This window comes from Marmota monax, unplaced genomic scaffold, assembly GCF_021218885.2.
Source record: "Marmota monax isolate L192 unplaced genomic scaffold, Marmota_monax_Labrador192_F-V1.1 WCK01_AAM20220418_F8-fsc00108, whole genome shotgun sequence".
Classification (NCBI taxonomy): Eukaryota; Metazoa; Chordata; class Mammalia; order Rodentia; family Sciuridae; genus Marmota; species Marmota monax.
In genome coordinates this window covers 906,793-932,055 of record NW_026694593.1, presented here as the reverse complement: position 1 = coordinate 932,055, position 25,263 = coordinate 906,793, and the positions used below count along the sequence as shown (strand labels likewise).

Genomic DNA, 25,263 nt, shown 5'->3' with positions numbered 1-25,263 from the left:
GCCTAGCACGGGCAAGGCCCTGGGTTCTATCTTCAGCACCACATAAAAAATAAATATATAAAATGAAGGTATTGTATCCAACTACAACTGAAAAATAAATACTTAAAAAAAAAAAAAAAAAAAAGAAAATTACATTATCCACTATCCATGGATGACTATTAGAGCTGAAACCAGAATGCACCTAAGCCAATCAGGGATAAACAGAAAGAAAAAATCCATAGGGAATATATAGCTTCCTCAGGACCCCTGTAGTTCCTCAGTATGAGCAATACTTTTTGTTTGTTTTTCCTTTGTGGAGGTACTGGGGATTGGACCCAGGCTTTCATGCATGATAGGCGAGCATTCCACCAGTGAGCCATATCCTCAGTCTCTTATGAGCAGTGTTTAAGAAGTGACCTGCCAACTTATTGGAGAATTTATCCCACATCCCTGTAAGAACTTAAGGCTCTGAGTGAATGAACACTGCAAGCAGATAGGGATTTCAGGAAAAGGCAGGTAGGATTACTTCAGACCCATTTAAAAGCACAGAGTTTTAGAGAGACAAAGCTAGGCAGAAAGCTCAAGGATGGGATAGGGTACAAAGGGTGTTCAGGGGTACTTTTTTTTTGTTATAGATGGACACAGTATCATTACTTTATTTTTATGTGGTGCTGAGGATCGCACCCAATGCCTGGTATGTGCGAGGCAAGTGCTGTCACTGAGCCCCAGCCCCCGCCCCCAGAGGTACTCTTCACAGCCCTTCTGACCCCACACTTCAGTCCAGTCAGGACAGCAAGCACGGCTTCTAGAGTTAACACAGACTACACCCGAATTCCAGGTCTGCCACTCAATAGTTCTGGACTCTCGGACAAGTCACTTTATATTTTAGATCCCTCTCACAAAATGGAGGCTATTACCTATCTTACAGGGCCTTTGTGAGGATTAGTTAAACACACACAGTGTCTAAAACCTATCAAACAGTATGTACTACTGTCCCACCAAGTATTCAGCTTAATATGACTCAGTACATGGGCAGGGAAGGCTGAAGCCCTATTGCTTAGAGGAAGGACAAAGAAAAAAAAAAAAATCAAAGGGTGACACCACTCAGATTCCCCCCTTGATAAAGGAGATGTTAGATGTCCTTCAGGACAAAGGCCTAAGCCCTAGCACCTATTGGGTGTGGCTCTACTTGTAACCACAGATGGGGAACACCCTGGTTTAGGCAGGTTCCTCTGGTTCTTTGGGTAGTGATTACACAGGGACACCTTTTTCTTAAAAAAAAAAAAAAAAAAAAAAAAAATTTTTTTTTTTTTCCAGTGAGGCTGAGGACGAAGACCAGGGCCTTGGTGCAGGCTAGGCAAGTCCCTAAGTCCCTACCACTGGGCTACAGCTAAGCCCCCAGTCTTGAAGTAGTACTACTTAAACTTTACAGTAGCATCCTTTGAATTCCAAATTTTCCCAACCAAGACTGAAGAATACCCTTTAAGAAGGTGCATAAAGAGACTTAATGACCTTATTCCATTTCCCTTCCTCTCCAATAAGGTTTTCTGTCTACCTCCCACTTTGCCAGGAGGTAGATATGACCCAAGGTTGAAAAACACAACAACTATCTCAAATGACTTAGATTTAATCATCGGAAGCAAACTAAATGGAAAGCTTACAATAGAGAAGAATTACATGTCAGTGCCTTCTGCAAACTGAGCCGGGACAGAAAGGGACTAGAGGCTGCCCCTCAATTTGATCCCTTCCAAACAAAGATGTCCACAGTGTTCCTGGCACTCTGGCTCAGGAAAGGGGGAGACCGCTGGTTCTGTGCACTGAAGTTGCCTTGCCCACTGCTCACTCCTGGCCAGCATCAGGAGCCCCTCCTTGCCGGCTCTGGTCATCACCCTTCTTTTTGTGGCCTGAGACGATGTCATCGATCCTCAGTAGCAGAACTGCCGTCTAAGAGAAAAACCAGTTCCAAAGAGGTCAGCAGAGAAAGAAAGGACAGTCTTCTTTTAGACAGTATCTCCTAGCTCCTCCCACACGATTACCATTTTATCTGAAATCTACCTTGCATTTAGAGTCCTAAATGCAAAATGTAGAAATGCAGTTATCCCTAAGCAAGAGATACTGCTGTGCTGTTACTTTTTCCTTGCTTTTGCATAAGCTAAAGATTTAAGTGAGGGTAATGGAATTCCTTGAGAGAGCTTTAGGGAATACGCTGCCTTCTACAGGCTGTCCCTTTAAGACTGGACCAAATACATTGTTTTTGGTTATTTGGAAACAAATAATGTGCACAAATCTTAGGATGCCTCACCTCCACCGCTGTCTTGTATGTTTGTAGTTTCACAGTCAATGGCTCCCATATGCCTAGTTCTTTCATGTCCACCAAAGTTCCCGTCTCACCATTTACACCCCAGGTCTCACAGTTCTCCTGGGTATGTTTGGCCTGAGGTTGGAGCAGACAGAAGTTAAAGGAGAAACTACTGGAAAAACTTTAGGTAACACACTAAACAAAAATACTGAATGGATGGGGCTGGGGTTTTGGCTCAGAGAGCAGTAGAGCACTTGCCTAGCATGTGCAAGGCCCTGGGTTTGATCCTCAGCACCACATAAAAATAAATAAAATAAAAGCATTGTATCCAACTACACCTAAAAAATAAATAAAAAAAATTACAGAACTGGTATAGAATGGATATGGGAAAATGGTAATGCCAGCAAACAAGTCAAAGATTAAGATTGTATTTAAGTAACAAACTATAAGGAGAACTTAGACATATGTAAACCATCCCCCTAGGCCAAAACCAGCTTTCTTTTTTTTTTTTTTTTTAAGACAGAGAGAGAGTGAGAGAGAGAGAGAGAATATTAATATTTATTTTTTAGTTTTCGGCGGGCACAACATCTTTGTTTGTATGTGGTGCTGAGGATCGAACCCGGGCAGCACACATGCCAGGCAAGCACGCTACCGCTTGAGCCACATCCCCAGCCCCCAAAACCAGCTTTCTTACCCCACCCAGGTAACAGCACAGAAAAGAACTCACCCGAAGGGAAGTAAGTAGACGGATCATGCTGGCCCCACAGTTCTGGATCAAGGTACGAGGGATGACTTCTAAAGCCTGGGCCACAGCCCTGTATGGCCACTGCTCCACACCAGTCATGGCCTTGGATTTTTCCGTCAAGGCGTGGGCCACAGCCATCTCAGAGGCCCCACCCCCAGGCACCAGCTGAGGGTCCAGGAGAACATTGCGGCACACCTGCATGGCATCCTGGAGGTTGCGCTCTACTTCCTTGGGGAAGCAAACAGACAGTATGAAGCCAGCCTGATGACTTCCTTCTAGTTGTGCCCTTCAGAAAACCAAGGGAGGAGTATAAACTATTTACTAGTTATGCGCCTCTGGAAAAGTTAGTTAAGTCTCACTGAGGAAAAAAAATACTATTTACAATTTCAACTTAAAAAATAAAGAGGGCTGGGATGCAGCTCAGCGGTAGAGAGCTTGCCTAGCATATGCAAAGCCCTAGATTCCGGATTTGATCCCCAGCACCACAAAAAAAGAAGGGGGAAAAAAAAGTGATGGTGGGGGAAACCGTGGTTGCCAAGGAAGAGAAACTGAGGAGTCCTATTCAACAAATATAGTCTGAGTTGTGTAGGATTAAAAATTTCTGGGCTGGGGCTATAGCTCAGTGGTAAAGCGCCTGCCTCACATGGGTGAGGCACTGGGTTCGATCCTCAGCACCACATAAAAATAAAGAAAGATACCGTACGCTCATTTACAACTAAAACAATTAAAAAAAAATTTGTGCAAAAATGTGAACGTCCTTTTTTTGGTACTGGGAACTGAACTCGGGGGGAATTTTACCACTAAGTTACACCCTCAGTTCTTTTTAAATAAATAAACAAATAAATAAATATTTTGGTACTGGGGATTGAACTCAGGGGCACTCAACCATTAATCCATATCCTCAGCCCTATTTTGTATTTTATTTAGAGACAGGGTCTCACTGAGTTGCTTAGTGTCTCGCCATTGCTGAGGCTGGCTTTGAACACACGATCCTCCTGTCTTGGCCTCCTTCCTGAGGTGCTGCGAATTACAAGTGTGCACCACCATGCCTGGCTTAATTTTTAATTTTTGAGAAATTCTCGCTAAGTTGCTAAGGGTAGCCTTGAACTTGTGATCCTTCAATTTTAGCTCCCGAGTCACTGGGATTGCACGTGTGTGCCATCATACCTAGCACTTGTATGTACTTTTAACACCACCAAACTGCACTTAAACAGTTAACATGGGCCCAGGGTTGCGTGTAATCCTAGCAACTCAGGAGACTGAGAAAGGATTGCTCAAGGAGTCTTGGGCAAATTAGTGAGACCATGTCTCAAAATTTAAAAAAAAGCTGGAAGGGGCTGGGGTTGTGGCTCAGCAGTAGACTGCTTGCCTTGCAAGTATGAGGCATAGGGTTTAATCCTTAGCACCACATAAAAATAAACAAACAAAATAAAGGTATTTGATAAAGGTATTTGTCCATCTACAACTTAGGGGAAAAAAAGAAAAAAAAAAAAAAAAGCTAGGGATGTAGCTTGGTTGATAGAGGACCCCAGGGCTCAAGTACAGGAAAAAAAAAGAAAGAGTTAAGATGGTAGATAAACTTCAGATTATATTCTTTGTCATAGCCAGAAAAATTTTACTTATTTATTTTAAAGGAAGCAGGAAAGATATCTGTGGCTACAAATCCAAATTAAATAGTTATATGATGTGCAGACACAGGTCCAAAGCAATGAGGTCAATCAATAATGGACTGAAAACTCTAAAACTATGAGATAAAATAAACCTTTTTCTTTTTTGAAACTTGATTGCCTCAGATATTTCTTATAGTAATGGAAAGCTGACTGATACAAAAATGATTTTAGACTCTCTGGGAGCTCAAGAAGTGGAACGATCTCCTCCATCCAATTACATTTCTAAGGCTGACTCACCGAGAGAATTTCTTTGCTGGCCCCCCTGAGGAGAATGGTACAGGCCTTCGGGTCTTTGCATTCAGTGATGAACGTAAAGTACTCATCTCCAATTTTCTTGATTTCCAACAGGCCCGCACCTGTTCCAACATCATCTTCTCTCAGTTCTTCTGGTCGGCTGACTATCCGGGCCCCGCAGGCTCTGTTGCGTAAAGAGATGGGGAGAAACAGATGATTTCAGAAACTTTACCTGTAATCTCCCTAGTCTAGGGCCTGTGGCTGAGGATTAGGGCTAGTAGATTGCTAGAAATGTTACCCAGGAGGTCTTGGCTGCCTGATAAAAAAACAAATACTACCTAATGGTCATTTCTAGATATAATCCATGTTGTACTATCTGGTTAGATCTCCAGGCCATTAATAGACTGTACCAAAGAAGATGTTGGGCTGGGATTGTAGCTCAGTTGGTAGAGTGTTTGCCTAGCATGTGTGAGGCACTGGGTTTGATTCTCAGCACCACATAAAAGTAAATAAACCAAATAAACGTGTTGTGTCCATCTACAACTAAAAAGATGTCAAAGGCAAGCAAGGAGGAAGGTGAATTAAGTGCACCAATGTGTGACCCAATTTTAATTAATGAATGACTAACTTCTTACTTGTCACTCTTTCCCCTTGACGCATGAACAGGCATAACAACCAAGCATATACATGTATGCTGAGAGCCATTTAGGAGAAAATGTAAGTATGAAATTCAACCTGGATCTGTAATATACTGAAGGATGGTAGGTGCCATAGTGTGTATCTTAAGTGTCCCCCAAGCATCCATGTGGTAAAGACTTGTTCACTGCTAATAGGAGGTATTGGAGCCTAAGATGAAAGCAGGACTCCAATCCCTTCCTCTTTCTCTGTTTCCTGGCTATGAAGTAAGTGTATCTGCTTTACCCTGCATTGCCATCATGTGCTGCCTCAACACAGGACCAAAATCAATAGGGCCAACCAATCACGGACTAGAACCTCCAAATCTGAGTCAAAATAAACCTTTTCTCTTCATACATTCATCTCAGGTATTTGTTATAGTGACCAAAAACCTAACTATTGCAGTGGGGTAGATTCACTAGCTTTTAAAAATATATTAGTATTCTCTGGGTGCAATGGCACACATCTGTAGTCCCAGTGCCTTGAGAGGCTAAGATAGGAGGATTGGGAGTTCAAAGCCAGCTTCAGCAATGGTGAGGTACTAAGCAACTCGGTGAGACCCTGTCTCTAAATAAAACACAAAACAGGGCTGGGGATGTTGCCCAGGGGCCAATTGCCCCTGCATTCAATCCTGGTATCCGCCCCCCATTAATATTCAAAATGGATGGTATGAGTACAAGTATCAGTGCAGAAACAGTGAATGCAATCTATGAATGCATTAGCAGCAGGTAAGGATCCAATCAAGGAAACAGATGGCTCTGTTATATTCTATATTCAGACTACTCTGGAAACGCTTATTTAGAATAGTCAGGATGACAATAAAGACCTTGACAAGTAGTTATTTCAAAATGTAATGGACATCCATCAAGGTAGCAATTACAGATGTCTACACACAAGCTGCTCACTGATGTTTAAGGGCGGTAAGAAGATTCATGCAGTGCATAATTGTTATACTATAAGACTTCTGAAGAGCCCAGACAGCTACACCCAGGTTATTTCTGTTACTGTATCCTGTATTGTATCTTTTCAGATAATTATGCAGCTACAAAAAAGGAAACCCATGGGAAGGAAGAATATTATCTTCACCTGGCCACTCACCTAGCAATGCGATTATTATCTGTCTTCCGGACTCTGCGGATGGCTGTAATATTGGCCCGCATGAGGTAGTGCTGAGCTAAATCTGCAAATTCAAGAGTAGAGGTGTCAAGCTAGATGCCATGACTCCAGGATTCTCAACTGATTTTATCCTAAAAATACTCCAACCACCACATTTACAATGACTACACCAACATGGTGCAGGAGGTGGGCAGGGAATCACCTAACCTCTTCAACCTTTAAGGTGGGCTGGAAAAATTAATAAAGCATTACCTGAGATGCCTTTTTCTGTGATAACCACATCAGGCTTCACTTGGATAATGTCCTCACAGAGCTGCTGGATATACTCTTCTTCCATTTGAAGGATTCGGGTGAAGTCTTCCTCTCGGGTAATCTCAATGTCAGTCTGTGTGGTTGAAAAAAGCCATACCTCACACCTTTCTGTGTAAGCCAGTTCAGTTCTAGTTACTACCACTTAGTTTTAACCCTTTAACTTTGGTCTTTCCAAGCTCTCTGACCACCCAACTCAATGTTATCTTCCCTCCAAGTATGCATGGGAATTCCAGGTCTTTTTTGGTACCAGAAATTGAACCCAAGGGCACTTAACAACTGAGCCACTTCCCTAACCCTTTTTATTTTTTGATATAGGATCTTGCTAAGTTGCTGAGGTTGGCCTCAAACTTATGATCCTCCTGCCTCAGTCTCCTGAATTGCTGGATCACTGGCATGTGCCACAGTACCAGGCTATTCCAAGTCTTAATTCTTCCCATCTAGTAGGTTGATTCTTTTTTTTTTTTTAAAAAAAAGAAGAGGATCTTTTTTTTTCCCCAAAGAAAGAGTGAGAGAGAGCGATAGAGAGAGAGAATTTTTAATATTTATTTATTTTTTTTAGTTTTCGGCAGACACAACATCTTTATTTGTATGTGGTACTGAGGATCGAACCCGGGCCGCACGCATGCCAGGCGAGCGCGCTACCACTTGAGCCACATCCCCAGCCCAAGTAAGTTGATTCTTACTCTCAATCTTTGTTTAATAAGATTCAAACACTTTTAGAACCCAGCAAGCCTTTTCTGCCCTCTGAAAAATTCTCCTTCAGCACTTCAAAGCCAAATTAACTCCTATTCCATATCCTTCTAATGTATTACCGAAGGTGGCATGGTTATATAAAACTGAAGCCAAGTGGCACATGCCTGTAATCCCAGTGGCTCAGGAGGCTGAGGCAGGAGAATCGCGAGTTCAAAGCCGGCCTCAGCAACAGCGAGGCCCTAAGCAATTCAGTGAGACCCTGTCTCTAAATAAAATACAAAATAGGGCCGGGGACGTGGCTCAGCAGTCAAGTGCCCCTGAGTTCAATCCCCAGTACCAAAAAACAAAACAACAAGCAACAACAACAACAACAAAAAAAAAACTGAAGCTAAGTAGAACTGGGATCAAATCTTGATTTGGCCAATACTAGTCTTCCCCAGGCAACTAACCTAACTAGTCAATTGGGTTTCAAAGGCCAAATAATAGGACTGTACCAAAAAAGATGCTAGGGTCAAGCAAGGATGAAGGCAAATTACTTAAGCGTATGTGTGATCCAAATATATATATATATATCACCAAGGAACCATTAGTGCTTAACCACTGAGCCATATCCCCAGCCATTTCTACATTTTATTTAGAATAAAGTCTCACTAAATTGCTGAGACTGGCTTTCAACCTGGGATCCTTCTGCCCCAACCTCCTGAGCCACTGGGATTACAGGCATGTGCCACCACGCCCAGCTCTGTTTTGACCCTATTTTAATATATGTAGGAGGGTCAGCATCCCCACTAAACCTCAGGTATCTCATCTATAAAATGGCGTTATTAACACCAACGATATTTAAGGACTGCTGTAAGACTCAATGACAACACATACAAAGGAAAGTAATTGGCAGAGTAGTCATGTAAAAAACACTCTTTTTATTTCCCTTATCCATATTAGCAGATTCCACTTTAAGGAATAGGGCCAAAACTCACCTGACTTTCTCCTTTCTTGTATTCCAGAGAAGAATCCAGCAGCACAATACGAGGGTTCTTGATATAACGCCGCATTCGTGGATGGGTCACATCTTTGTTAATCATAACTCCACGTAATACACATGAGTCTTCAATGATGCCCCCAGGTATCTAAGCAAAAGACGACCCACTTTAATCTACAACCCAAAGGGGACAATTTCTCAACTTCATTCCCAGATATTCCTCTTTCCTAAATGGCTCCTACTTCAAATTCCTAACATAACTTTCTTCCATGATGCTTAGAAACAAAATATGGCAGCAAACATATTTTTTCCTCTCTAGGAAGCATACCAATTTTGAACCATGATATTCAAATCTGAAGGTTGGCTGAGATTCACAGAATGTCAGTGACTTGACAAATCTGTTCTCTTCTACTTCTTTAAAGATATTCCCACATAATTCTAGGCTTGAGCTCCATCTACTGGCCATAAGATATTATTTTTAAAATCTTAAATTTAATAGAAATGGTAGAAAGCTTTCTAAGGCTTCTTAACATTATACTATAGAGACCTTGTAAAGTTTATATTCTGGCCAAGTGACTGATACATATCCAAATGCAGAAACATGGAGATTCCAATAAGTCCTTCCGTATCCTTATAAACTTTGCTCTTTGCTATTCTTATAAACCTTGTGAAAGAATAGCAGTGAAGGTAACAAAATTACTTCAGGAATTAGGTTTTTGTTTTCCAGGCTTCAAGTTCTTCCTAGTACTAACTAAAGATATCTTGCTTTAATTTAACTATTTCCTTTAGAAGTGGGATTATTCATGCTAGAAAATAATTATTCTCAAAGCACACACTAAAAGAGTTCACCTTTTCCACTCTTGCATATTTCTTGATGTCAATCTCCTTCCGACCATTTTCCTCAAACTGTACAGTCTTGACAGCATCCAGGGCAATGTTGCAAGCCAAAGAGGACCACCGACTAATTGCTTTGGTGGTAATGGAACTGTTGATGATGTTCAGCATCATGTCACGGTTATTGATGTCAACAGGAATACTGGAGAAAAGAAAGCCAGGCAACTTAGACATTTAAAGTAGTTCTTCATGTACTTCAGAGTCTAAAAAAGAGGGCCAAAAGGCAGGATGAGGGGCTCTCAGTTTTACAACTTTGAATGCTGAATTATATTCTATCTACGACCTTAATTCATGCTATGCCACATTGTATTTACCATTTTTAGGTATTAATCTGGTTTCCTTTGACAGGATTATAAATTTGTACATGGCCAGACTACTTAGAACAATAAAATAAAATAAAGCTCTAAGAGCTCCTGGATAACAAACTTGTCCAAATTTTCACATGCTGCTAAAATTCCCGTCATGCTAGTATAAGGTGTACAATATGCAATTATGAAATAGTTATTAATTATGCTACATGCTCAGCCCTTTTTATTTATTTTTCAGGATAAGAGTTTTGCTAAGTTGCTGAAGCTAGCCTTGAACCTGGCAATCCTTCTGGTTCAGCATCCAGAGTTGTCAGGATTATAGTCATGTGCCACCATGTCTGGCTAATAGTAAGGTATTCTAGATGGGTAGATGTTGCTTATTAAAAAAGTTTCTGCAGCTGTGAGTACAGCTCAGTGTTAAAGAATATTTGCTCAGCAGCATGTGAACAGCTTTGAGTTTGATCTCTACCACCCAAAACCACAACATCATCAAAAACTAAACAAAAAAACAACACAAAAGCTTCCAAGAATTCAGGCGCCACATACTCAACAAAATATTACAAAGCTCATAAAAATAACTAAAGCATACACCTAATTCTTTGAAAGTATGCTAGACAGATATTAATGCTAACTTTTTGTTTAACAGCAGGGACGATTTAACACAAAATTCACAAAATTACTACTTAAGCACCTAATGACTCAACCAGATACAGAAGAGTAGAGCACCATTTTATTTTTGTGATTCTCCTATCTCAGCCTCTAGAGTGGCTAGGATTACAGGTGTGCACAATGTGCTTCTCAAAAAAAAATCTTTCTATTCTTACCATGCTCTTTGTGACTCCATGTTGTGCCACAAATTATCTAAAGTTCCCTAGTTAGAAGTAATGCATTTTTATATCCCCTTTATTGCCACATTACCACATTAGCACTAAGCAAATATAAACTAATAGCAAGTTCCCCAATTACTAGATTCAATCAGGATTTTCAGTCTTGGCCCTTTGCATTTTAATGGAAAACTTCTGGCAGCATTCTCATAGCACTTTCTGGGTACTGAATTAGCTACAATGAGACATGATAGTAGGACATTTTTAACACCAGCCAGGTACCATGGCACATGCCTGTAATCCCAGCGACTTTGGAGGCTGCAACAGGAGGGTGCTGATAGCCTCAGCAACTCAGTGAGGCTCTCTCAGTAATTTAGCAAGACCCTGTTTCAAAATAAAACATAAAAAGGGGCTGGAGATTTAGCTCAGTGGTACAGCACCCCTGCGTTCAATCCCCAGTACCAAACCAAAACCAAAACAAAACAAAAAAACTTGGAAAGTAAGCCTGTTCACGCATGCCAGGCGAGCGCGCTACCGCTTGAGCCACTCCCCAGCCCTCTATTTGTCTTTTTGAATAAACTTTTACTCCCCTTACCCTTTTTCTTTTTGCTGCCCTCATTTCTCTTTATTACAAAATAATACCAGGGTACACCCAGCGTGTTTACGTAAGATGGGTTTGGCCTTCTTTTATATCTAAGAATAGATCAGTCTTCTAGGCCTCCCCTACTTCCTAGTACCCATTTCTGGCCCATTCTCCCATACCTGATTTTCTTTAGAGTGCTGATCATATCATCCAGCGCCTTGCGGTAAGCACTGATCACCACTGTTGGGTGCATCTGCTGCTCTAGGAAGTGCTCAGCCACAGACAGCATTTCTCCAGCTGAAAAAAGGACAAAAGCACCACAGTAATGTTTTAGAAAGTACCAGAGGATCAAGACAACTTCATTATGCTTCTAGAAAGGTTTCTTTTTTTTTAATATTTATTTTTTAGGTATAGATGGACACAACACAATGCCTTTATTTTTTTTTTTATGTGGTGCTGAGGATGGAACCCGGGTCCTGTCCATGCCAGGCAAGCGCTCTACCGCTGAGCCACAATCCCAGCCCCTAAAAAGGTTTCTTTTTTCCAAAAACAGAGTCTCCCAAAAGAAATGCCATTTGATTGTTAATACTTTTTGAAACTTTGCACGTCGTGTAAGCGGGGTGTGGTGGTGCACACCTGTAATCCCAGAAACTCGGGAGGCTGAGGAAGGAGGATCATGAGTTGAAAGCCAGCCTCAGCAACTTCACGAGGCCCTATGCAACTTAGTGAGACCCTGTCTCAAAATAACATAAAAAGGGCTGGGATGTGGTGTCAGCAGTAAAGTGCCCCTGAGTTAAATCCCCAGTAACCCAAAACAAACAAAAGCATCCTGCCAAGTGTAATGGTGTTTCCCTATAATCCCAGTGGCTCAGAAGGCTGAGGCACAAGGATTGCAAAATAAGGCCAGCCTCAGAAATTTGGCAAGGCCCTAGGCAACTTAGTGAGACACTGTCTCAAAATAAGAAAACTAAACCTTCTAATTAATAAACACACCAAATGATCTACATATAGAAAAAAACAAAACGAGCTTTTAAAAAAGTTTAAACATAGCATGTTAAGTATTTGTATTAAAAAAAAAAGCATTTGATAAACGTTGTATAATAGCTGCTGACAATAAATTTAATATATACACAGATGTGCTCAAGTTCACATGTATACTCCAAAGAGTATGCATTGCTGGGTGTGATGGAACACCATGCCTATAATCCCAGCAGCTTGGGAGGCTGAGGCTGGAGAATCATGCGTTCAAAGCCACCCTCAGCAACTAGGTGAGAACCTGTCTCAAAATATATTAATAAAAAGGGGTGGGGGGGCTGGGATTGTGGCTCAGCGGTAGAGCGCTTACCTAGCACGGGTGGGACCTGGGTTCGATCCTTAGCACCACATAAAAATAAAAAAGGCATTGTATTGTGTCCATGTATACCTAAAAAATAAGTATTAAAAAAAAGAAAAGGGGGTGGGGTGGGGATGTGGCTCAATGGTTAAACACCCCTGGGTTCAATCTCCAGTACCAAAAAAAAAAAAAAGAGTATGTACATACTCAAATGTTTGAATGCTTTATTCTAATTCCTAGCTATCCATCATACATTTTTTTTTTTTTTTTGGTGCTAGGGATTGAACCCAGGGCCTTGTGCATGAGAGGCGAGTACTCTACCAACTGAGCTATATCCCCAGCCTCCCATCATATATTTTTTTCTCTCTCTTTTTAAAAAATATTTATTTTTTAGTTGTAGTTGGACAGAATACTCCTATTTTATTTATTTATTTATATGTGGTGCTGAGGATTGAACCCAGGGCCTTGCCCATGCTAGGCGAGAGCTCTACCACTAAGCCACAACACCAGGCCCCCATCATAAACTTTTCTAAAAAAAATAATAAATACTTCATAAGATGCCAGAGTAAAGAGAACTTAGAAAATATCCTGTTAAATGAAGAAGAGTTGGGATAAGGGTTCAGTGGTAGTGTGTGCGCTTTCCATGTGCAAGGCCCTGGGTTTGATCCCCAGCACTGCAAAAACAAACAAGAAGCCCCAGCCTGAACAACATAATAAAAGCAAACAACAAAATAGTCTTCTTCACTTCTAAAATCATTACTGAAATATTTTAAAAAATGAATGTTTCTATTTTAGAAATCCCACCATCAATTTGAAATTTATACAATAAAAGCAATAGGTCGTTTCTGGAAATTATCCTAACAAGTGGAAAGATTAAGCTAGATGTGATGTCACACGCTTGTAATCCCAATGTCTTGGGAGGCTGAGGCAGGACTGCAAATTTGAGGCGAGCCTCAGAAACTTAAGTGAGAGCTTGTCTCCGCCCTCTGAAAGACTGAGGTTGAAAAAAAAAAGACCGAGACTGCAGCTCAATAGTAAAGTGCCCTGTGTTCAATCCCTAATCCAAACAGAACAAAACAAAACCCAGACAAATATAACAATAAAGATAACTTTCAATTTATAAACCAAGGCTCACTATTTTCAAGATTTTCTATCTGTCCTTCACTTTAGACTTCACAGCCTCTAGAATTGAGATAATCGTTTAATCTCTTCCAAAATAGTTCTTGTGATTCCATGTTGTACCACTTGCTAAAATTTACTTGAAACTTCAAAATCAATATTCATGGCACTTTCATGGTTACTTATTGACATGTTCAAAATGACAAAAAATTTGAGCCACCCAATACCATTCTTGGAAGAGGCTGAACAGTTTTCATACCGTAAACAGTATCCTTTATGTAGTATATTAAAAGCTATGCTTTTTTGGGGGGTGATTTCATGATTCTACCACTGAGCTATACCTCCAACACCAAAATTTTCTTCTTAAAATGAGACACAGACATTTTTTCTAATTTTTCTTTTCCATTTTCTTACCAAGAATAATTACTGATGTGGTTCCATCTCCAACCTCTTCATCCTGGGTCCTGCTAATTTCAATCATGGACTTGGCTGCTGGATGTTGGACTTGAATCTAAAAAATTTAATTAAAAATGTAGATCACTCCTTAACTAACACTATGCTTGGTCCTAAGTTTCTTGCTTCACATATACATTCCCTTTCCCTTTATTGTTTTACCATATCCTGAAGATTAAAATGTCCTCCCAAACCACCTTTCTACATCCTTTGCTTTTGAGGAAAAAAATGCATCATAAGAACTCAACTATTGGGCTGAGGATGTGGCTCAAGTGGTAGTGCGACTGCCTAGCATGCGTGAGGTACTGGGTTGGATTCTCAGTACCACATAAAAATAAAATGGAGTTATTGTATTCACCTAAAACTAAAAAATAAATATTAAAAAAAAAGAACTCAATTATTACAGCTTCTTAAGGATAGCATGGTACCATATAGTTACATATTGCAAGTTCTATTGTGTGTGAACTGTGTCCTGTGAATATGACTTGGAAATAAAAGCCTCTGTTTTTATTTTCCCAGTACTGAGGACTGAACCCAGGATTTTGTGATTGCTAGGCAATCACTCTGGCTAGAAAAGACAAAGAATTCTCCCCTAGGCCTTTCAGGAATAAGGCCCTGCTGATACTCTGATTTCAAACTTTTAGCTTCATTTTATTGTTATGTTTTGGTACCAGAGATTGAACCCAGGGGTGCTTAACCACTGAGCCATGTCTCCAGCCCCTCCTCCCCCCGAGTTACACCCCCAGCTCCTGGATTCTTTGTATTTATAAAACTGCGAGGAAGCAAATGAAAAAGAAGAGAAAAAAACACACCTCTCGAAGAATGGCATTGCCATCGTTGGTCATCACGATGCCTCCCATTGGGTCCAAAAGCATCTAAGACAAAAGTGAAGTAAGTGTCCTAAAGAACAGAAAATCTATATACTCTGTAGTTTATGAGTTTCAATAAAAGATAAGATTACCTTCATCATGGACTTGGGTCCCAAACATGTTCGGATGATATCTGCAATAGTCTAATGGAAAGGAAATATAAGACATGTAAGCACAAATCAGAGGACAGTATGAATAAGTTGGAGAACAACCAGGAAAGCCACTGTTTTAAAAATGATACCACTAAAGAAGAATTGACAACTATTTCAGATACTTCACAAGAAAAAAGGAGAAATATGCCTCCCAGAACTTTATTATAGTTTTCCAGCAGTCCAAATCTCAGTATTTCTCTGTATAACAATGGCCTACACACCACCATAAGTCAAATCTCAGGTCACTTCACTATTCCATTCAAAAGCATTATTCAGCCTCTATGGAGGATCTATGATGGGCACTAGGAATACAAAAGAGAATCAATACAGTCCTTCCCTTCAAGTAGCGCAGTCTAGCATGGGAGACAAACACAAGTAGAATGCTATAAAATTTATACAGCATACAATTATGCACAGGTTAATATAAGAAGATTACTAGGCCTTATTATTAGACTTAAATTGTAAGGGAATATATAATTCCTTACTGGTACTACCATAGGGCAATGTCCTGAAAAAAGGGAAGTCAACTTTTTCTCTGCCTAATTGCACATTTTAAAGTCTAGATATAAGAAACCTTATTGCTAAGAAATACAGAAATACTGGAGAGTGGGGGGGGAGATATGCTACCTTAGCAGCATTGATGTTTCCAGATTGAACTTTTCTTCCAGATTCACGCTTTGTAGTCTGGCCTAAAATAGATAAAAACAATAGTCAACAGCCTAGGATTGCCCCAACTGTACACAAGCTATTTATTCCCCAATCTTTGGGGGGGTGGGGAATTGGTTTTGCAGCATATACACAGATTAAAACTTATCAAATGATATACTTTAAATATGTGTAGATGTCAATTACATTTCAAAAACCTAATAAACACATGTATTTGCAGCTATTTACTTTGTGTGTAGGTCAAGGGGTACTGGAGATTGAACCAAGGGGCAACTCCTCTACCACTGAGCTACATCCCCAACTCTATTTTTTTTTTTTAATTTTGAGACAGGGTCTTGTTCAGTTACAGAGGCTGGCCTCAAACTTGCAATCCTTCTGCCACAGTCTTCTGAGCAGCTGAGATTATAGATGTGCACCCCACACACACCTATTCATTTATCTCAATCCCTAGAGCACTAAGGAAAAACCCATAATGCTCCATTCCCAAAATCTTGGACAACACTTTCCCTTTAACCATTCACACATTTACAGTAGGATTCATAATCTGAGATCCATGAATGGGCCTCAGTGAGATAATGAACTCCCCAAGATTATGTGAGAAAATGAAAGATGCCCCACCCCAGACGAAGATCCAAAGCCAATATCACATTCTCAAAGGGTTAGTGATCTTAAGAAAATCAGAGCTTTCTGTAAAGAGGGGAAGAATTTAGGGGTTATTTTCCTGCTTGAATAACAGAAGAATACTCTAACAGTCCAAACCTAATTACTGACAGAACCCCACTGCATGCTGTGGAATGAGAATGCACACTCTTCCAAAGTGTCCCAGTTTATAAGATAAATTATACAAAGCCACCCCATACTTGGATGAAATAAGAATACCTCACTAACCCATTTACCCTGGTTAAGATCTGGTTACATAGTTTAATAGGGAATAGTCAGGTACAGCCTTTAATGCCAGAGATTAATGCAGATAGGAAAAGAGCTTTACAAATGCACCACTCATCCCAGGGCCCACTCAGTGGAGACAAGCCAGTGACTATAACCACACCAACGTAATGACTTCCCTCCACGCTCCTATTATACGTTCTTCTACAATTCAATTCTGTAAATCTTTCATTCCAGTCCCATCAAACATAAACACCTAGCATAACCCTCAGGGTTTACATTTTCTATCTCAGGTAGAAGTAACCAAAAACTTATATGGATCTACAATCCAGCAGAAGGAAGGGGTTTTTCCCCAGGTACATGTAAAACAAACAAAAACTCTCATCATCATTGGACATACACAGGGGAAATGGCTGGTCGGGCATCCTAGGCACAGAAGCTACACTCAGAAGGGAAACATACTGAGGGAAGACAATGTAGACAATGCTGATTTCTTAGAAAGAAATAAGGGATATTTCCAAAGGGAAAAGAAAAAGTACTGGAGAATTTGGGAAAACTCGATTGCTTAGTGGCAAAGATTACATCTAAGTCCGAGAAGGGAAACACGGTTCCTCCAGGAATAGGGCTGCTGAACGACTGGTACTCATGATAAGCGCAGAAACCAAGGATGCCACCGCTATGTGCCAGGCTCTCTTTTAAACAGCTTATCGACTTGACTTGCAACTCTATCTAGAAACACTACCAAATCAACGCAGATGGAAAAACTTAATTTGCCCGAGGTCACATCGCGACTAAAGCCACGGGCCAAGAACATAGAGCTAGGCCTCATCTGGAAGACCATTATTCATTCAACTCTACACCGGAAGTCAAGTTGGTAAGGGCGCAGGGGCGTGGAGGAAGGTGGCGGCTGATACTAGATGAGGGGTCTACAAGGGCTTCCCAAGACAAGCACGTGTAAATACACGGGACTCGGCGAGGGACGAGTCGGTCTGTGTTTGTTAAGGGAGGACGAAGGAATGCGAGTAAAGGAGCTCCCAAAAGGAGACGATGACTGGAAGCCTCTGGTCAGGTCATGGCGGGACGAAGCTGGGGCAACACTAAGAAGCGTGGGGAGAGGCGTACAAAGAGGGGGGATCCCTTCCCCAGCTTCCCCAGAACTCACTGAGCACGAGCACAGGACGGTGGCCCATCATGGCGGCGCAACGCAGAGCTAGGTACCCAGAGCTGGAAGAACCGGCAGAACCTTCTGGAGAGAGAGAAGCAGCGAGAAGCCCAGAAAATGCTGCCTCTTCGGGGCTGACACCTAAACCCGCTAGCTTCTAAGTCGTTCGCCAATCACCGCAGCCGCCTCATTGACTGGCACGAAAACGGTCCAATCGGCAGATTAACCCCGCCCTACGCAAAAAAAAACGGCAGAGCAAGGTAGATAGAGAGAGCGCGATGATGGAAACTGGAGAGCTCAGGCGCTTGCGCAATAGGGTGGCCGCTCCCGGCCGCGTGCGGCGCGATCTTCAGCTCCAGCGCCAGCGCCGAAGTTCGGGCAGTTGGCCGTACGCTGTTGCGCATGCGTATCAACTACAGGGGTGGGTGCTGGGTTTGAGGCTTTCGATTAATACCGCAGGTGAGGTCACGAAACAGTGTGTTGTCCCTCCGCATCTATCGGACTCTGAAGGCCAAGAAATCTGTGATAGTAGTTTTCATTCTTTTGTCCCAGCCTCGGTAACGGGGGAGTGGAGGGCGGGGCTTTGGCGCCTGGTCTGACGAAGGGTGCAGTGGGAGTTGTAGTCCTGTGGGGCAGGGCTGGGAGGCAGCGATCCTTCCCCCCCCGCCTCCCCGTTTTCCGGGCTCGCTGGGAATCGTGGTGTAGAACTGCTCTTTCCCTTCTTAGGCGAATGCTTTCTACCGAGGCTGAGAGCGGTTTCGGAGAGTGACGGCTTCGCTTCCCCCGAGTTGTCCTTTCTAGGTCTCTTCTCCAGTGTTCCCGCCAGTGCTCCGGCGTCTGCTCCCTCCCGTCCGTCCCCGGTCGCTCTCCTCGCCCAGACCCAAGTCCGTTGGACAGGGTCGGAGCCAGAGTTTTTAAATTGCCACCCTAGATAAGAAAAAGACTCATACTGCAGAAATTGAGCATGTAGAACATGAAGAATAAAACGCCCGTTAGAAGAAGGCTCTTAAGGCTTGGAATTGGTCTTGTTTCGTCCAGGAAAAAAAAAAAGTGGGGGGGGGATAACAATAGGAATAACTTTTGCAAACGGATGAAGGGAACGTGAAAAGAATGAGCAGTGGTCACTTACAATTAGCCATGAAGCAGAATACACACAGCTTGAGATCTGCTGGAGAGAACTTATGAAATTGTCATTGATAAAAAGTAACATCAAGGGTTGTTTGATCATGTGATGCCATGATTCTTACCCTATTGGTGTTCAGGTGGAGAAGTGCACTGGTTATTCTACTAACGGAAAAGGCGTGTGGGTCGAGGTCCTGCTTCCCTTCCCTTACAAGCCAGACCTCCCTAACTGCTTAGCATTTGGGGAAATGATTCTAGTTGTTGTTGTTGTTTTGTTACTTGGTTAATTGGAAAGTATTTGTGTTTTCTGCATTCCCTACTAAAGGGAACATTTCTGTGCCTGGTGCCTAGAACTAGATTTGTTAGAGTAGCTACTCAGGGCTGGGGGACATAACTCGGTAGAGCGCTCGCCTTGCATGCACAAGACCCTGGGTTCAATCCCCAGCACCACCAAAAAAAAAAAAAAAAAGTAGATGCTTAATGATTATTTATTGAATAAATGTATCCTATGTAGCTCCTCTTAAAATTTAGAACAAGACTGTGTACAGGGATCTCAGAAGACTTGATGTTAACTAGAGTGAATGGAAACTCAGTTTGAGTGGGACAGTCCTGCTGGTGGGCAGGAAGGTGGTTAGGGCTGTCTGACTGCAGAGCCTATCCACTTAACTGTAGGTGGAATAGATTATTTTATCTGGGAGATCTATTATGCCATGGCTTGGACATAAATTAACTATCTCTTCACAGAATGTAAAGAGCAGTGGAAAAAAACATGTTTTGAAGTCTACAAGCTCAGATTTAATTCTAGCATTGCCAAATGCTAATTGTGGAATCCCAAGAAACTTAAATTCAAATAATATGTTGACAATGCTGCGTACTTCAGAGGATCATTGTAAAAACTGTATAAGAGAATGCATTGTATGTAAAGCACCTTTACTATTTTCTTCTCTGATCTACCTCCTTTTGTTGCTTCCCAATCTATTATGTATTCTCTAGTCAGAAATATGGTTCTTAGCCTGGTGTGGTTGTGCGCACCTGTAATCCCAGCTCAGGAGGCTGAGGAGGCTGAGGCAGGAGGATCATGAGTTCAAAGCCAGCCTCAGCAAAAGCAAGGTGCTAAGCAACTCAGTGAGACCCTGACTCTAAATAAATAAAATTCAAAATAGGGCTGGGGATGTGGCTCAGTGGTCTAGTGCCCCTGAGTTCAATCCCTGGTACAAAAAAAAAAAAAAAAAAAAGAAAAAGAAGAAGAAAAGAAATGTGGTTCTTAGCCAGGTGTGATGATGCCTGCCCAGGAGCTCAGGAAGCTGAGGCAGGAGGATGACGAGTTAAAAACCAGCTTCAGCAACGTAGCTTGCCTGCCATAGCAACTCAGTGAGACCCTGTCTCTAAGTAAAATACAAAAAAAAAAAAAAAAGAAAAGGCTGTGGATGTGGCTCAGTCATTAAGTGTCCCTGGGTTCAATCCCAGGTACTCCCCTCTCCCCCAAAAAGAAATGTTTCTTTCAGTATATATTGTGGGTAAAATATATTCTTCAAGCCTTACAGTCCTGTGGGAAACACGTCCCTGTGTGCCCACGAGTGGTTTATATGATTGGGAAGTACATGTGCATGGAAACTAACACATTTTTCAAATGGTGAGAAAAATCTTGAGATCTGAGTTTGAGCGTCTGTCTTTTTACCACTGCATGAGCCATCAAATGACATGACTGGAGCAGGGGGAAGGGAAGATGGAGGGCCTGCAGTAAAGCTTAGAAAACCCATTTTTTTGGAAAAAAAATTTTCCCACACCAAGAATAACTGTAACAGGGAATGTAGCAGATTTCCATTTTCTTAGGGTCAGGTTCAGTGACAGTCTAGACAGACAGCATCTCAATGTGGCACCCATGTATGAAGACGCAGTGAATAAGACTTCTTCCTTCATGCAATCTACTTGTCACAGTCTGCCCCCACTGCAAGACTGTCAGCTCCAGGAAAGTAGTGACCACACTGTTCCGTCTACTGTGGGGTCTTTAGGAAGGAGTTAGTTATTTCTTACATGTAGGTGTGAATAAATCAATTTGATTTGCAGGGACTGGTTATAGAACCCAGGACCATGAGCATGCTAGGTGAGTGCTCTACCACTGAACAACACCCCAGCCCTTTCCTTTCTTGATGTCAGTTGGTCTTTCTTTGTCTGGTTTGTTTTCTGGTGCTGGGGATCGAACCCAGGGCCTTGGGCATGCAAGGCAAGCACGCTACCAACTGAGTTACATCCCCGCCCCCAATTGGGCTTTCTTGAGGACAGTGATCTGTTGACTCCTCACTGTTCAGGCTCTTCATTCCTTTCTGATCCCAGCTGTTCTGCCTTTCCACTTATTGTCCTCCTGTCTACTTTGCCACCTTCTCTTCATTTTCCACACTCCTGAGGAGCTACTCAAAGGTCCAGTCTTCTCGTCTTGCTTCCTCTCGTTACTGTTGGGCTTGGAGAGCTAGTCTATTTTAGTAGCTCCTTCATCCCCTTCTGTGGCTGGCCTGGCAGTTTGACCCTTCACACAAACTCAGTGCCATTTCTTGCTTTTCTAGGCATTTGTAGAATTCAGTGTATCCCAAATGTGATGGTATTAATAGGACAGAACTCCTACTCAAACTGCCTTGAGTGAAAAAGGTAAGTTCTTGTCTTACACACTTGAGGACACTGGGTAGCTCACAGAACATGAAGGAGAGGTGTAAAACAAGGTGTCAGGACTGGCCCTGGGAATTCCGTGCCCATTGGTGGCTGTCTGTCCATGTGGCTCTGTCCTCTCTTGTCTCTGATCTTGCTCGTATCCACTTCTCATGGTATGCTGGCCAAATTCAGTAGTTTCCATGGGCTGAACTTTATGTCTTCTCAGAATAGCAAATCAAAAAAGTTTTCTTTGACAAAGAATCCATATGTTGATCTCAGCAAATGACTCTGGCCCAACCTGCCTCACATGCTTACCATCTTGGATCAATGACGGTTACCAAGGGGAACGGGATACCATGATTGACTGGTATTGGGTCACATGCCATCCTTGATGGGAAAAGGGGGTTGATTGAAGTCTCACCAGTATGGCCTGGAAACTGGGGAAAGCATCATCTCCCAGAGGATGGGCTGCTCAGTAGACAGAAATAACAGATGTCTTTGATAGGGCTCCTCATGTCCTACAAATCGGTTTTTCTTCCTAACTGAACTGTTTTTGCCAAAGATAATTTATTTATCCATTTAAGAATCTTTTCCAGGGCTGGGGTTGTGACTCAGTGGTACAATGCTTGCCTAGCACATGCAAGGTGCTGGGTTCAATACCCAGCACCATGTAAAAATAAATAAAATAAAGGTATTGTGTCCAACTACAACTAAAAAGAAAAGATCTAAAAAATTATAAAAAAAGAATTTTTTTTCATGTCCAACTCATTGTGTTTAATATCTACAGATTAATCAAAATATTTTAATCCTGTTTTCTAACCCTAAAAGGCTAAGTGGCTTCCCAGTATACTCAGGAGAAGCCTAAACATCTCAGATTTGCTAATGTGAAGAGGCCTCCGTGGCCCACCCTGTCTTCTCACTCCGGACCCTGGCCGGCCTCCCAGGGCGGCTCACCATTCCAGCCGTATTCTTCCTTGCTTGCTTGTTCACACTATTCTGTTTTATCACTTGAAATGTCTCTTCTGCTCAGGAAGTTTTCCAGGTTTTCAAGGTCCAGTAAATGACCTTTACCTGCATGGAGCTTTCTTTGATTATTGTACTCATATTAATCTTTTCCCCTTTTTGAAAACACTTGTTTTTACATTTAATCATGTACTTAATATAACAGGTAAAAGGCCTTCTGTTCATCTCAGACTATCAGGCTAATTTTTTTTGTTTTGTTTTTTTTTTTATACCAGGGATTGAACCCCTGGGTGCTTAACCACTGAACCACACCCCCAGCCCTTTTTGCATTTTATTTAGAAACAGGGTCTCATTGAGTTGCTTAGGCTTCGATAAGTTGCTGAGGCTGGCTTTGAACTCGAGATCCTCTTGTCAGCCTCCTGAGCCACTGGGATTACAGGCATGCACCACCACATCCGGCATCAGGCTCATTGTTTATGTTCTCAAGTTATTATATCACTGTTTCACCTGCTTCTGATTTGTCTTCCTGTACTGAGAATAAGCGCCAAAGAAACCATATCTTAATCCTCATGTGCATGCTCTAGCGTCTGGTAGGGTGGTAAGCCTGTGATGCCTACCAACAAGAATTTCACACTGTAAGCACATTCGATTTTAGCTTGTCCCACCCCTGCTTGATTTTCCTTGATCCCACTAGGATTTCGTCAATCTCTCTTTTTCCTAGCGTGTCAGGTAGTCAGGGCAGGGCCTGGCACCTGCCTTCCAGACAAGGTGCAGGGATTTCATAAAAAGCCCACTCCCTGTTATAATGAGCTTTGATTTAGTTACCTCTGATTTTGTTCCAGCAAAAGAGGAAGGTAATGCTATGCCTCTTTGTCGAGCAAAACCGTCCCCCAGTTTTATTAATCTTCAAGCAAGTTCCCCACCAGCCACTTTCTTAAACATCCAGACGACAAAGCTGCCCTCAGGTAAGAGCTGGGGGGAGGTTTCCCAGTAGACCCTGCATTGGGGAGGCGGCTGAGCTTCCTTCTGTTGATCTAGTGCCAACTCAGTGTCAAAACAACTGTAGGTTTTTTGTTGTTAATTGTTTTTACTTTCACTGTAACTTATGGATTATTCAGTTAAATTGATCTCATTTTCTCCCCGGTTCTACCAAGTCGTATTGTTGCCTTGCTCAGCATCTTTGCTACACTATAGGCAGGAATGGAATGAAAATCTTACTGCTTGCTATTCTTTTTGATTAAAAGGTGGCCATGGAGAGAAATAATAAATATTATCTCAACCTGTGTTTCATTGAATTTCTGTTATTCATCTTCCCTTGGGAAATCAGTGGACATTTGAAATACCTATTGGGAACCCAGTAGTAGATAGTCATAGCCCCTGTTTTGGGGACCTCTGAGTCTAACAAAGAAGTCAAGAACAATAAACACACAAGCCACAGTAGTACAGTTACTAAGGTTGACTAAGAGCTGCCTGTGTATTTGAAAAATAAATTGATGTACCAAGAGCGGTTGAAGTTAGACAACAGAAAGAGCTTCAGGTCACTACTAATGGCACCATGCCACAAAGGGGAGGCTGAGGTCTCCCTAGCTCATCAAATGTTTGTTGAACACTTCTGCTAGTTGCTAGGGATTCACCAGTGAATGAATCAGACAAAATTGGTTGCCTTCCCAAAGTTTACATTCTAGAAGGGGGACTTAGACAAAAATAAAGAAATAATCACAAAATATGCCACGTGTCCATAAATAATTTGGGAAAAATAAAATAACGGAGAGAGGGATGAGTTCAAGTTATGTTCTATTTTAAGTTAGTTTTAAATTTCAAATTTAATTTGAAAGCAAATTAGAATGTCACCAGGTAAGTCACACTGAGAAGGTGATAGCTGAGCCAAGGGTTGTGCCTGGAAAGATTAGAGAGAGCATCTTGTTGGAGCCATTCCAACCTTAGTACAATTACAAAATCTTCTGGTTTTTCCTTTTATTCTCCTTCTTGGCTCTTCCTTCAGGAGTTCATCACAAGCCCAAAGAATGTCTAGGACTCCTGGAATGTATGTACGCCAACCTCCAACTTCAGACCCAGCTCGCCCAACAACAGATGGCTATTTTGGAAAACTTACAAGCATCGATGTCACAACTGGTTCCTGGGAGAGAAAGCAAGAACTCTTCTCTCTCAGTTTTATCTCGTAATCTGTTGTTAAATCACCTGCCCCAATTCCGTAAATGAATTGCAGAACAAAGTTCTTGTGTATGTTTTTTCCCTCTCTTTCCCAGTAAGCCCCAGGTAGAATCAGCCATGTATGTTCTTCCTTCTCTTCCTCATCCTCCTCTTTTTTTTTTTTTTTTAATGCTAGGGATTGAACCTAAGGCCCTTAAGAACACACTGAGCAATACCTCCAACAGCTCCTGGGCATGTATATTTTACATATGGTTAATTTGTTTGCAAATTCGTAATGAGTGTTCATTGAGTAGGTCACTGTACAAGGCCCTTGGGAAGATATGTTACAGAAGAGCCAACTTGGTCAGGGAGGGTTATGGCCTAACAGGGCAGAGAAGACAGTTCACTGCAGAACTGAGTGGTGCTCTGAGTGG

At 41.9% G+C, this 25,263-nt stretch overlaps 2 protein-coding genes across 2 annotated transcripts; one reads left to right on the top strand and one right to left on the bottom strand.

Annotated features, from left to right (window-relative positions):
• Positions 1-1,590: 1,590 nt before the first annotated feature.
• Cct3 (chaperonin containing TCP1 subunit 3) lies at positions 1,591-18,108 on the bottom strand. The gene is made up of 14 exons (XM_046421830.2): positions 17,951-18,108; positions 15,865-15,926; positions 15,178-15,228; positions 15,029-15,091; positions 14,178-14,274; positions 11,491-11,608; positions 9,552-9,738; positions 8,701-8,850; positions 6,971-7,103; positions 6,701-6,782; positions 4,931-5,111; positions 3,006-3,251; positions 2,282-2,413; positions 1,591-1,923 (listed from the first exon to the last, which is right to left on the bottom strand). Exons 1-14 carry the CDS (start codon positions 17,979-17,981, stop codon positions 1,819-1,821), a joined length of 1,638 nt encoding a protein of 545 aa, XP_046277786.1. The 5' UTR covers positions 17,982-18,108; the 3' UTR covers positions 1,591-1,818.
• A 77-nt stretch (positions 18,109-18,185) lies between these two features.
• Positions 18,186-24,911, top strand: Tsacc (TSSK6 activating cochaperone). Its single transcript, XM_046421832.2, has 3 exons — positions 18,186-18,409; positions 23,521-23,643; positions 24,681-24,911. Exons 1-3 carry the CDS (start codon positions 18,229-18,231, stop codon positions 24,896-24,898), a joined length of 522 nt encoding a protein of 173 aa, XP_046277788.1. The 5' UTR covers positions 18,186-18,228; the 3' UTR covers positions 24,899-24,911.
• Positions 24,912-25,263: the final 352 nt, after the last annotated feature.

Bases quoted from the DNA above. Each gene is read 5' to 3' on its own strand.
- Cct3 (XM_046421830.2), bottom strand. From the start codon at position 17,981: ATGATGGGCCACCGTCCTGTGCTCGTGCTCA. The intron at 15,229-15,864 runs GTAGCATATCTC...CCTTTCCATTAG, and splicing joins GAAACATCAATGCTGCTAAG to ACTATTGCAGATATCATCCG. The intron at 6,783-6,970 runs GTAATGCTTTAT...TTGAATTTGCAG, and splicing joins CACAGAAAAAGGCATCTCAG to ATTTAGCTCAGCACTACCTC.
- Tsacc (XM_046421832.2), top strand. From the start codon at position 18,229: ATGATGGAAACTGGAGAGCTCAGGCGCTTGCGCAATAGGGTGGCCGCT. The intron at 18,410-23,520 runs GTGAGGTCACGA...ATTTTGTTCCAG, and splicing joins GCTTTCGATTAATACCGCAG to CAAAAGAGGAAGGTAATGCT. The intron at 23,644-24,680 runs GTAAGAGCTGGG...CTCTTCCTTCAG, and splicing joins GACGACAAAGCTGCCCTCAG to GAGTTCATCACAAGCCCAAA.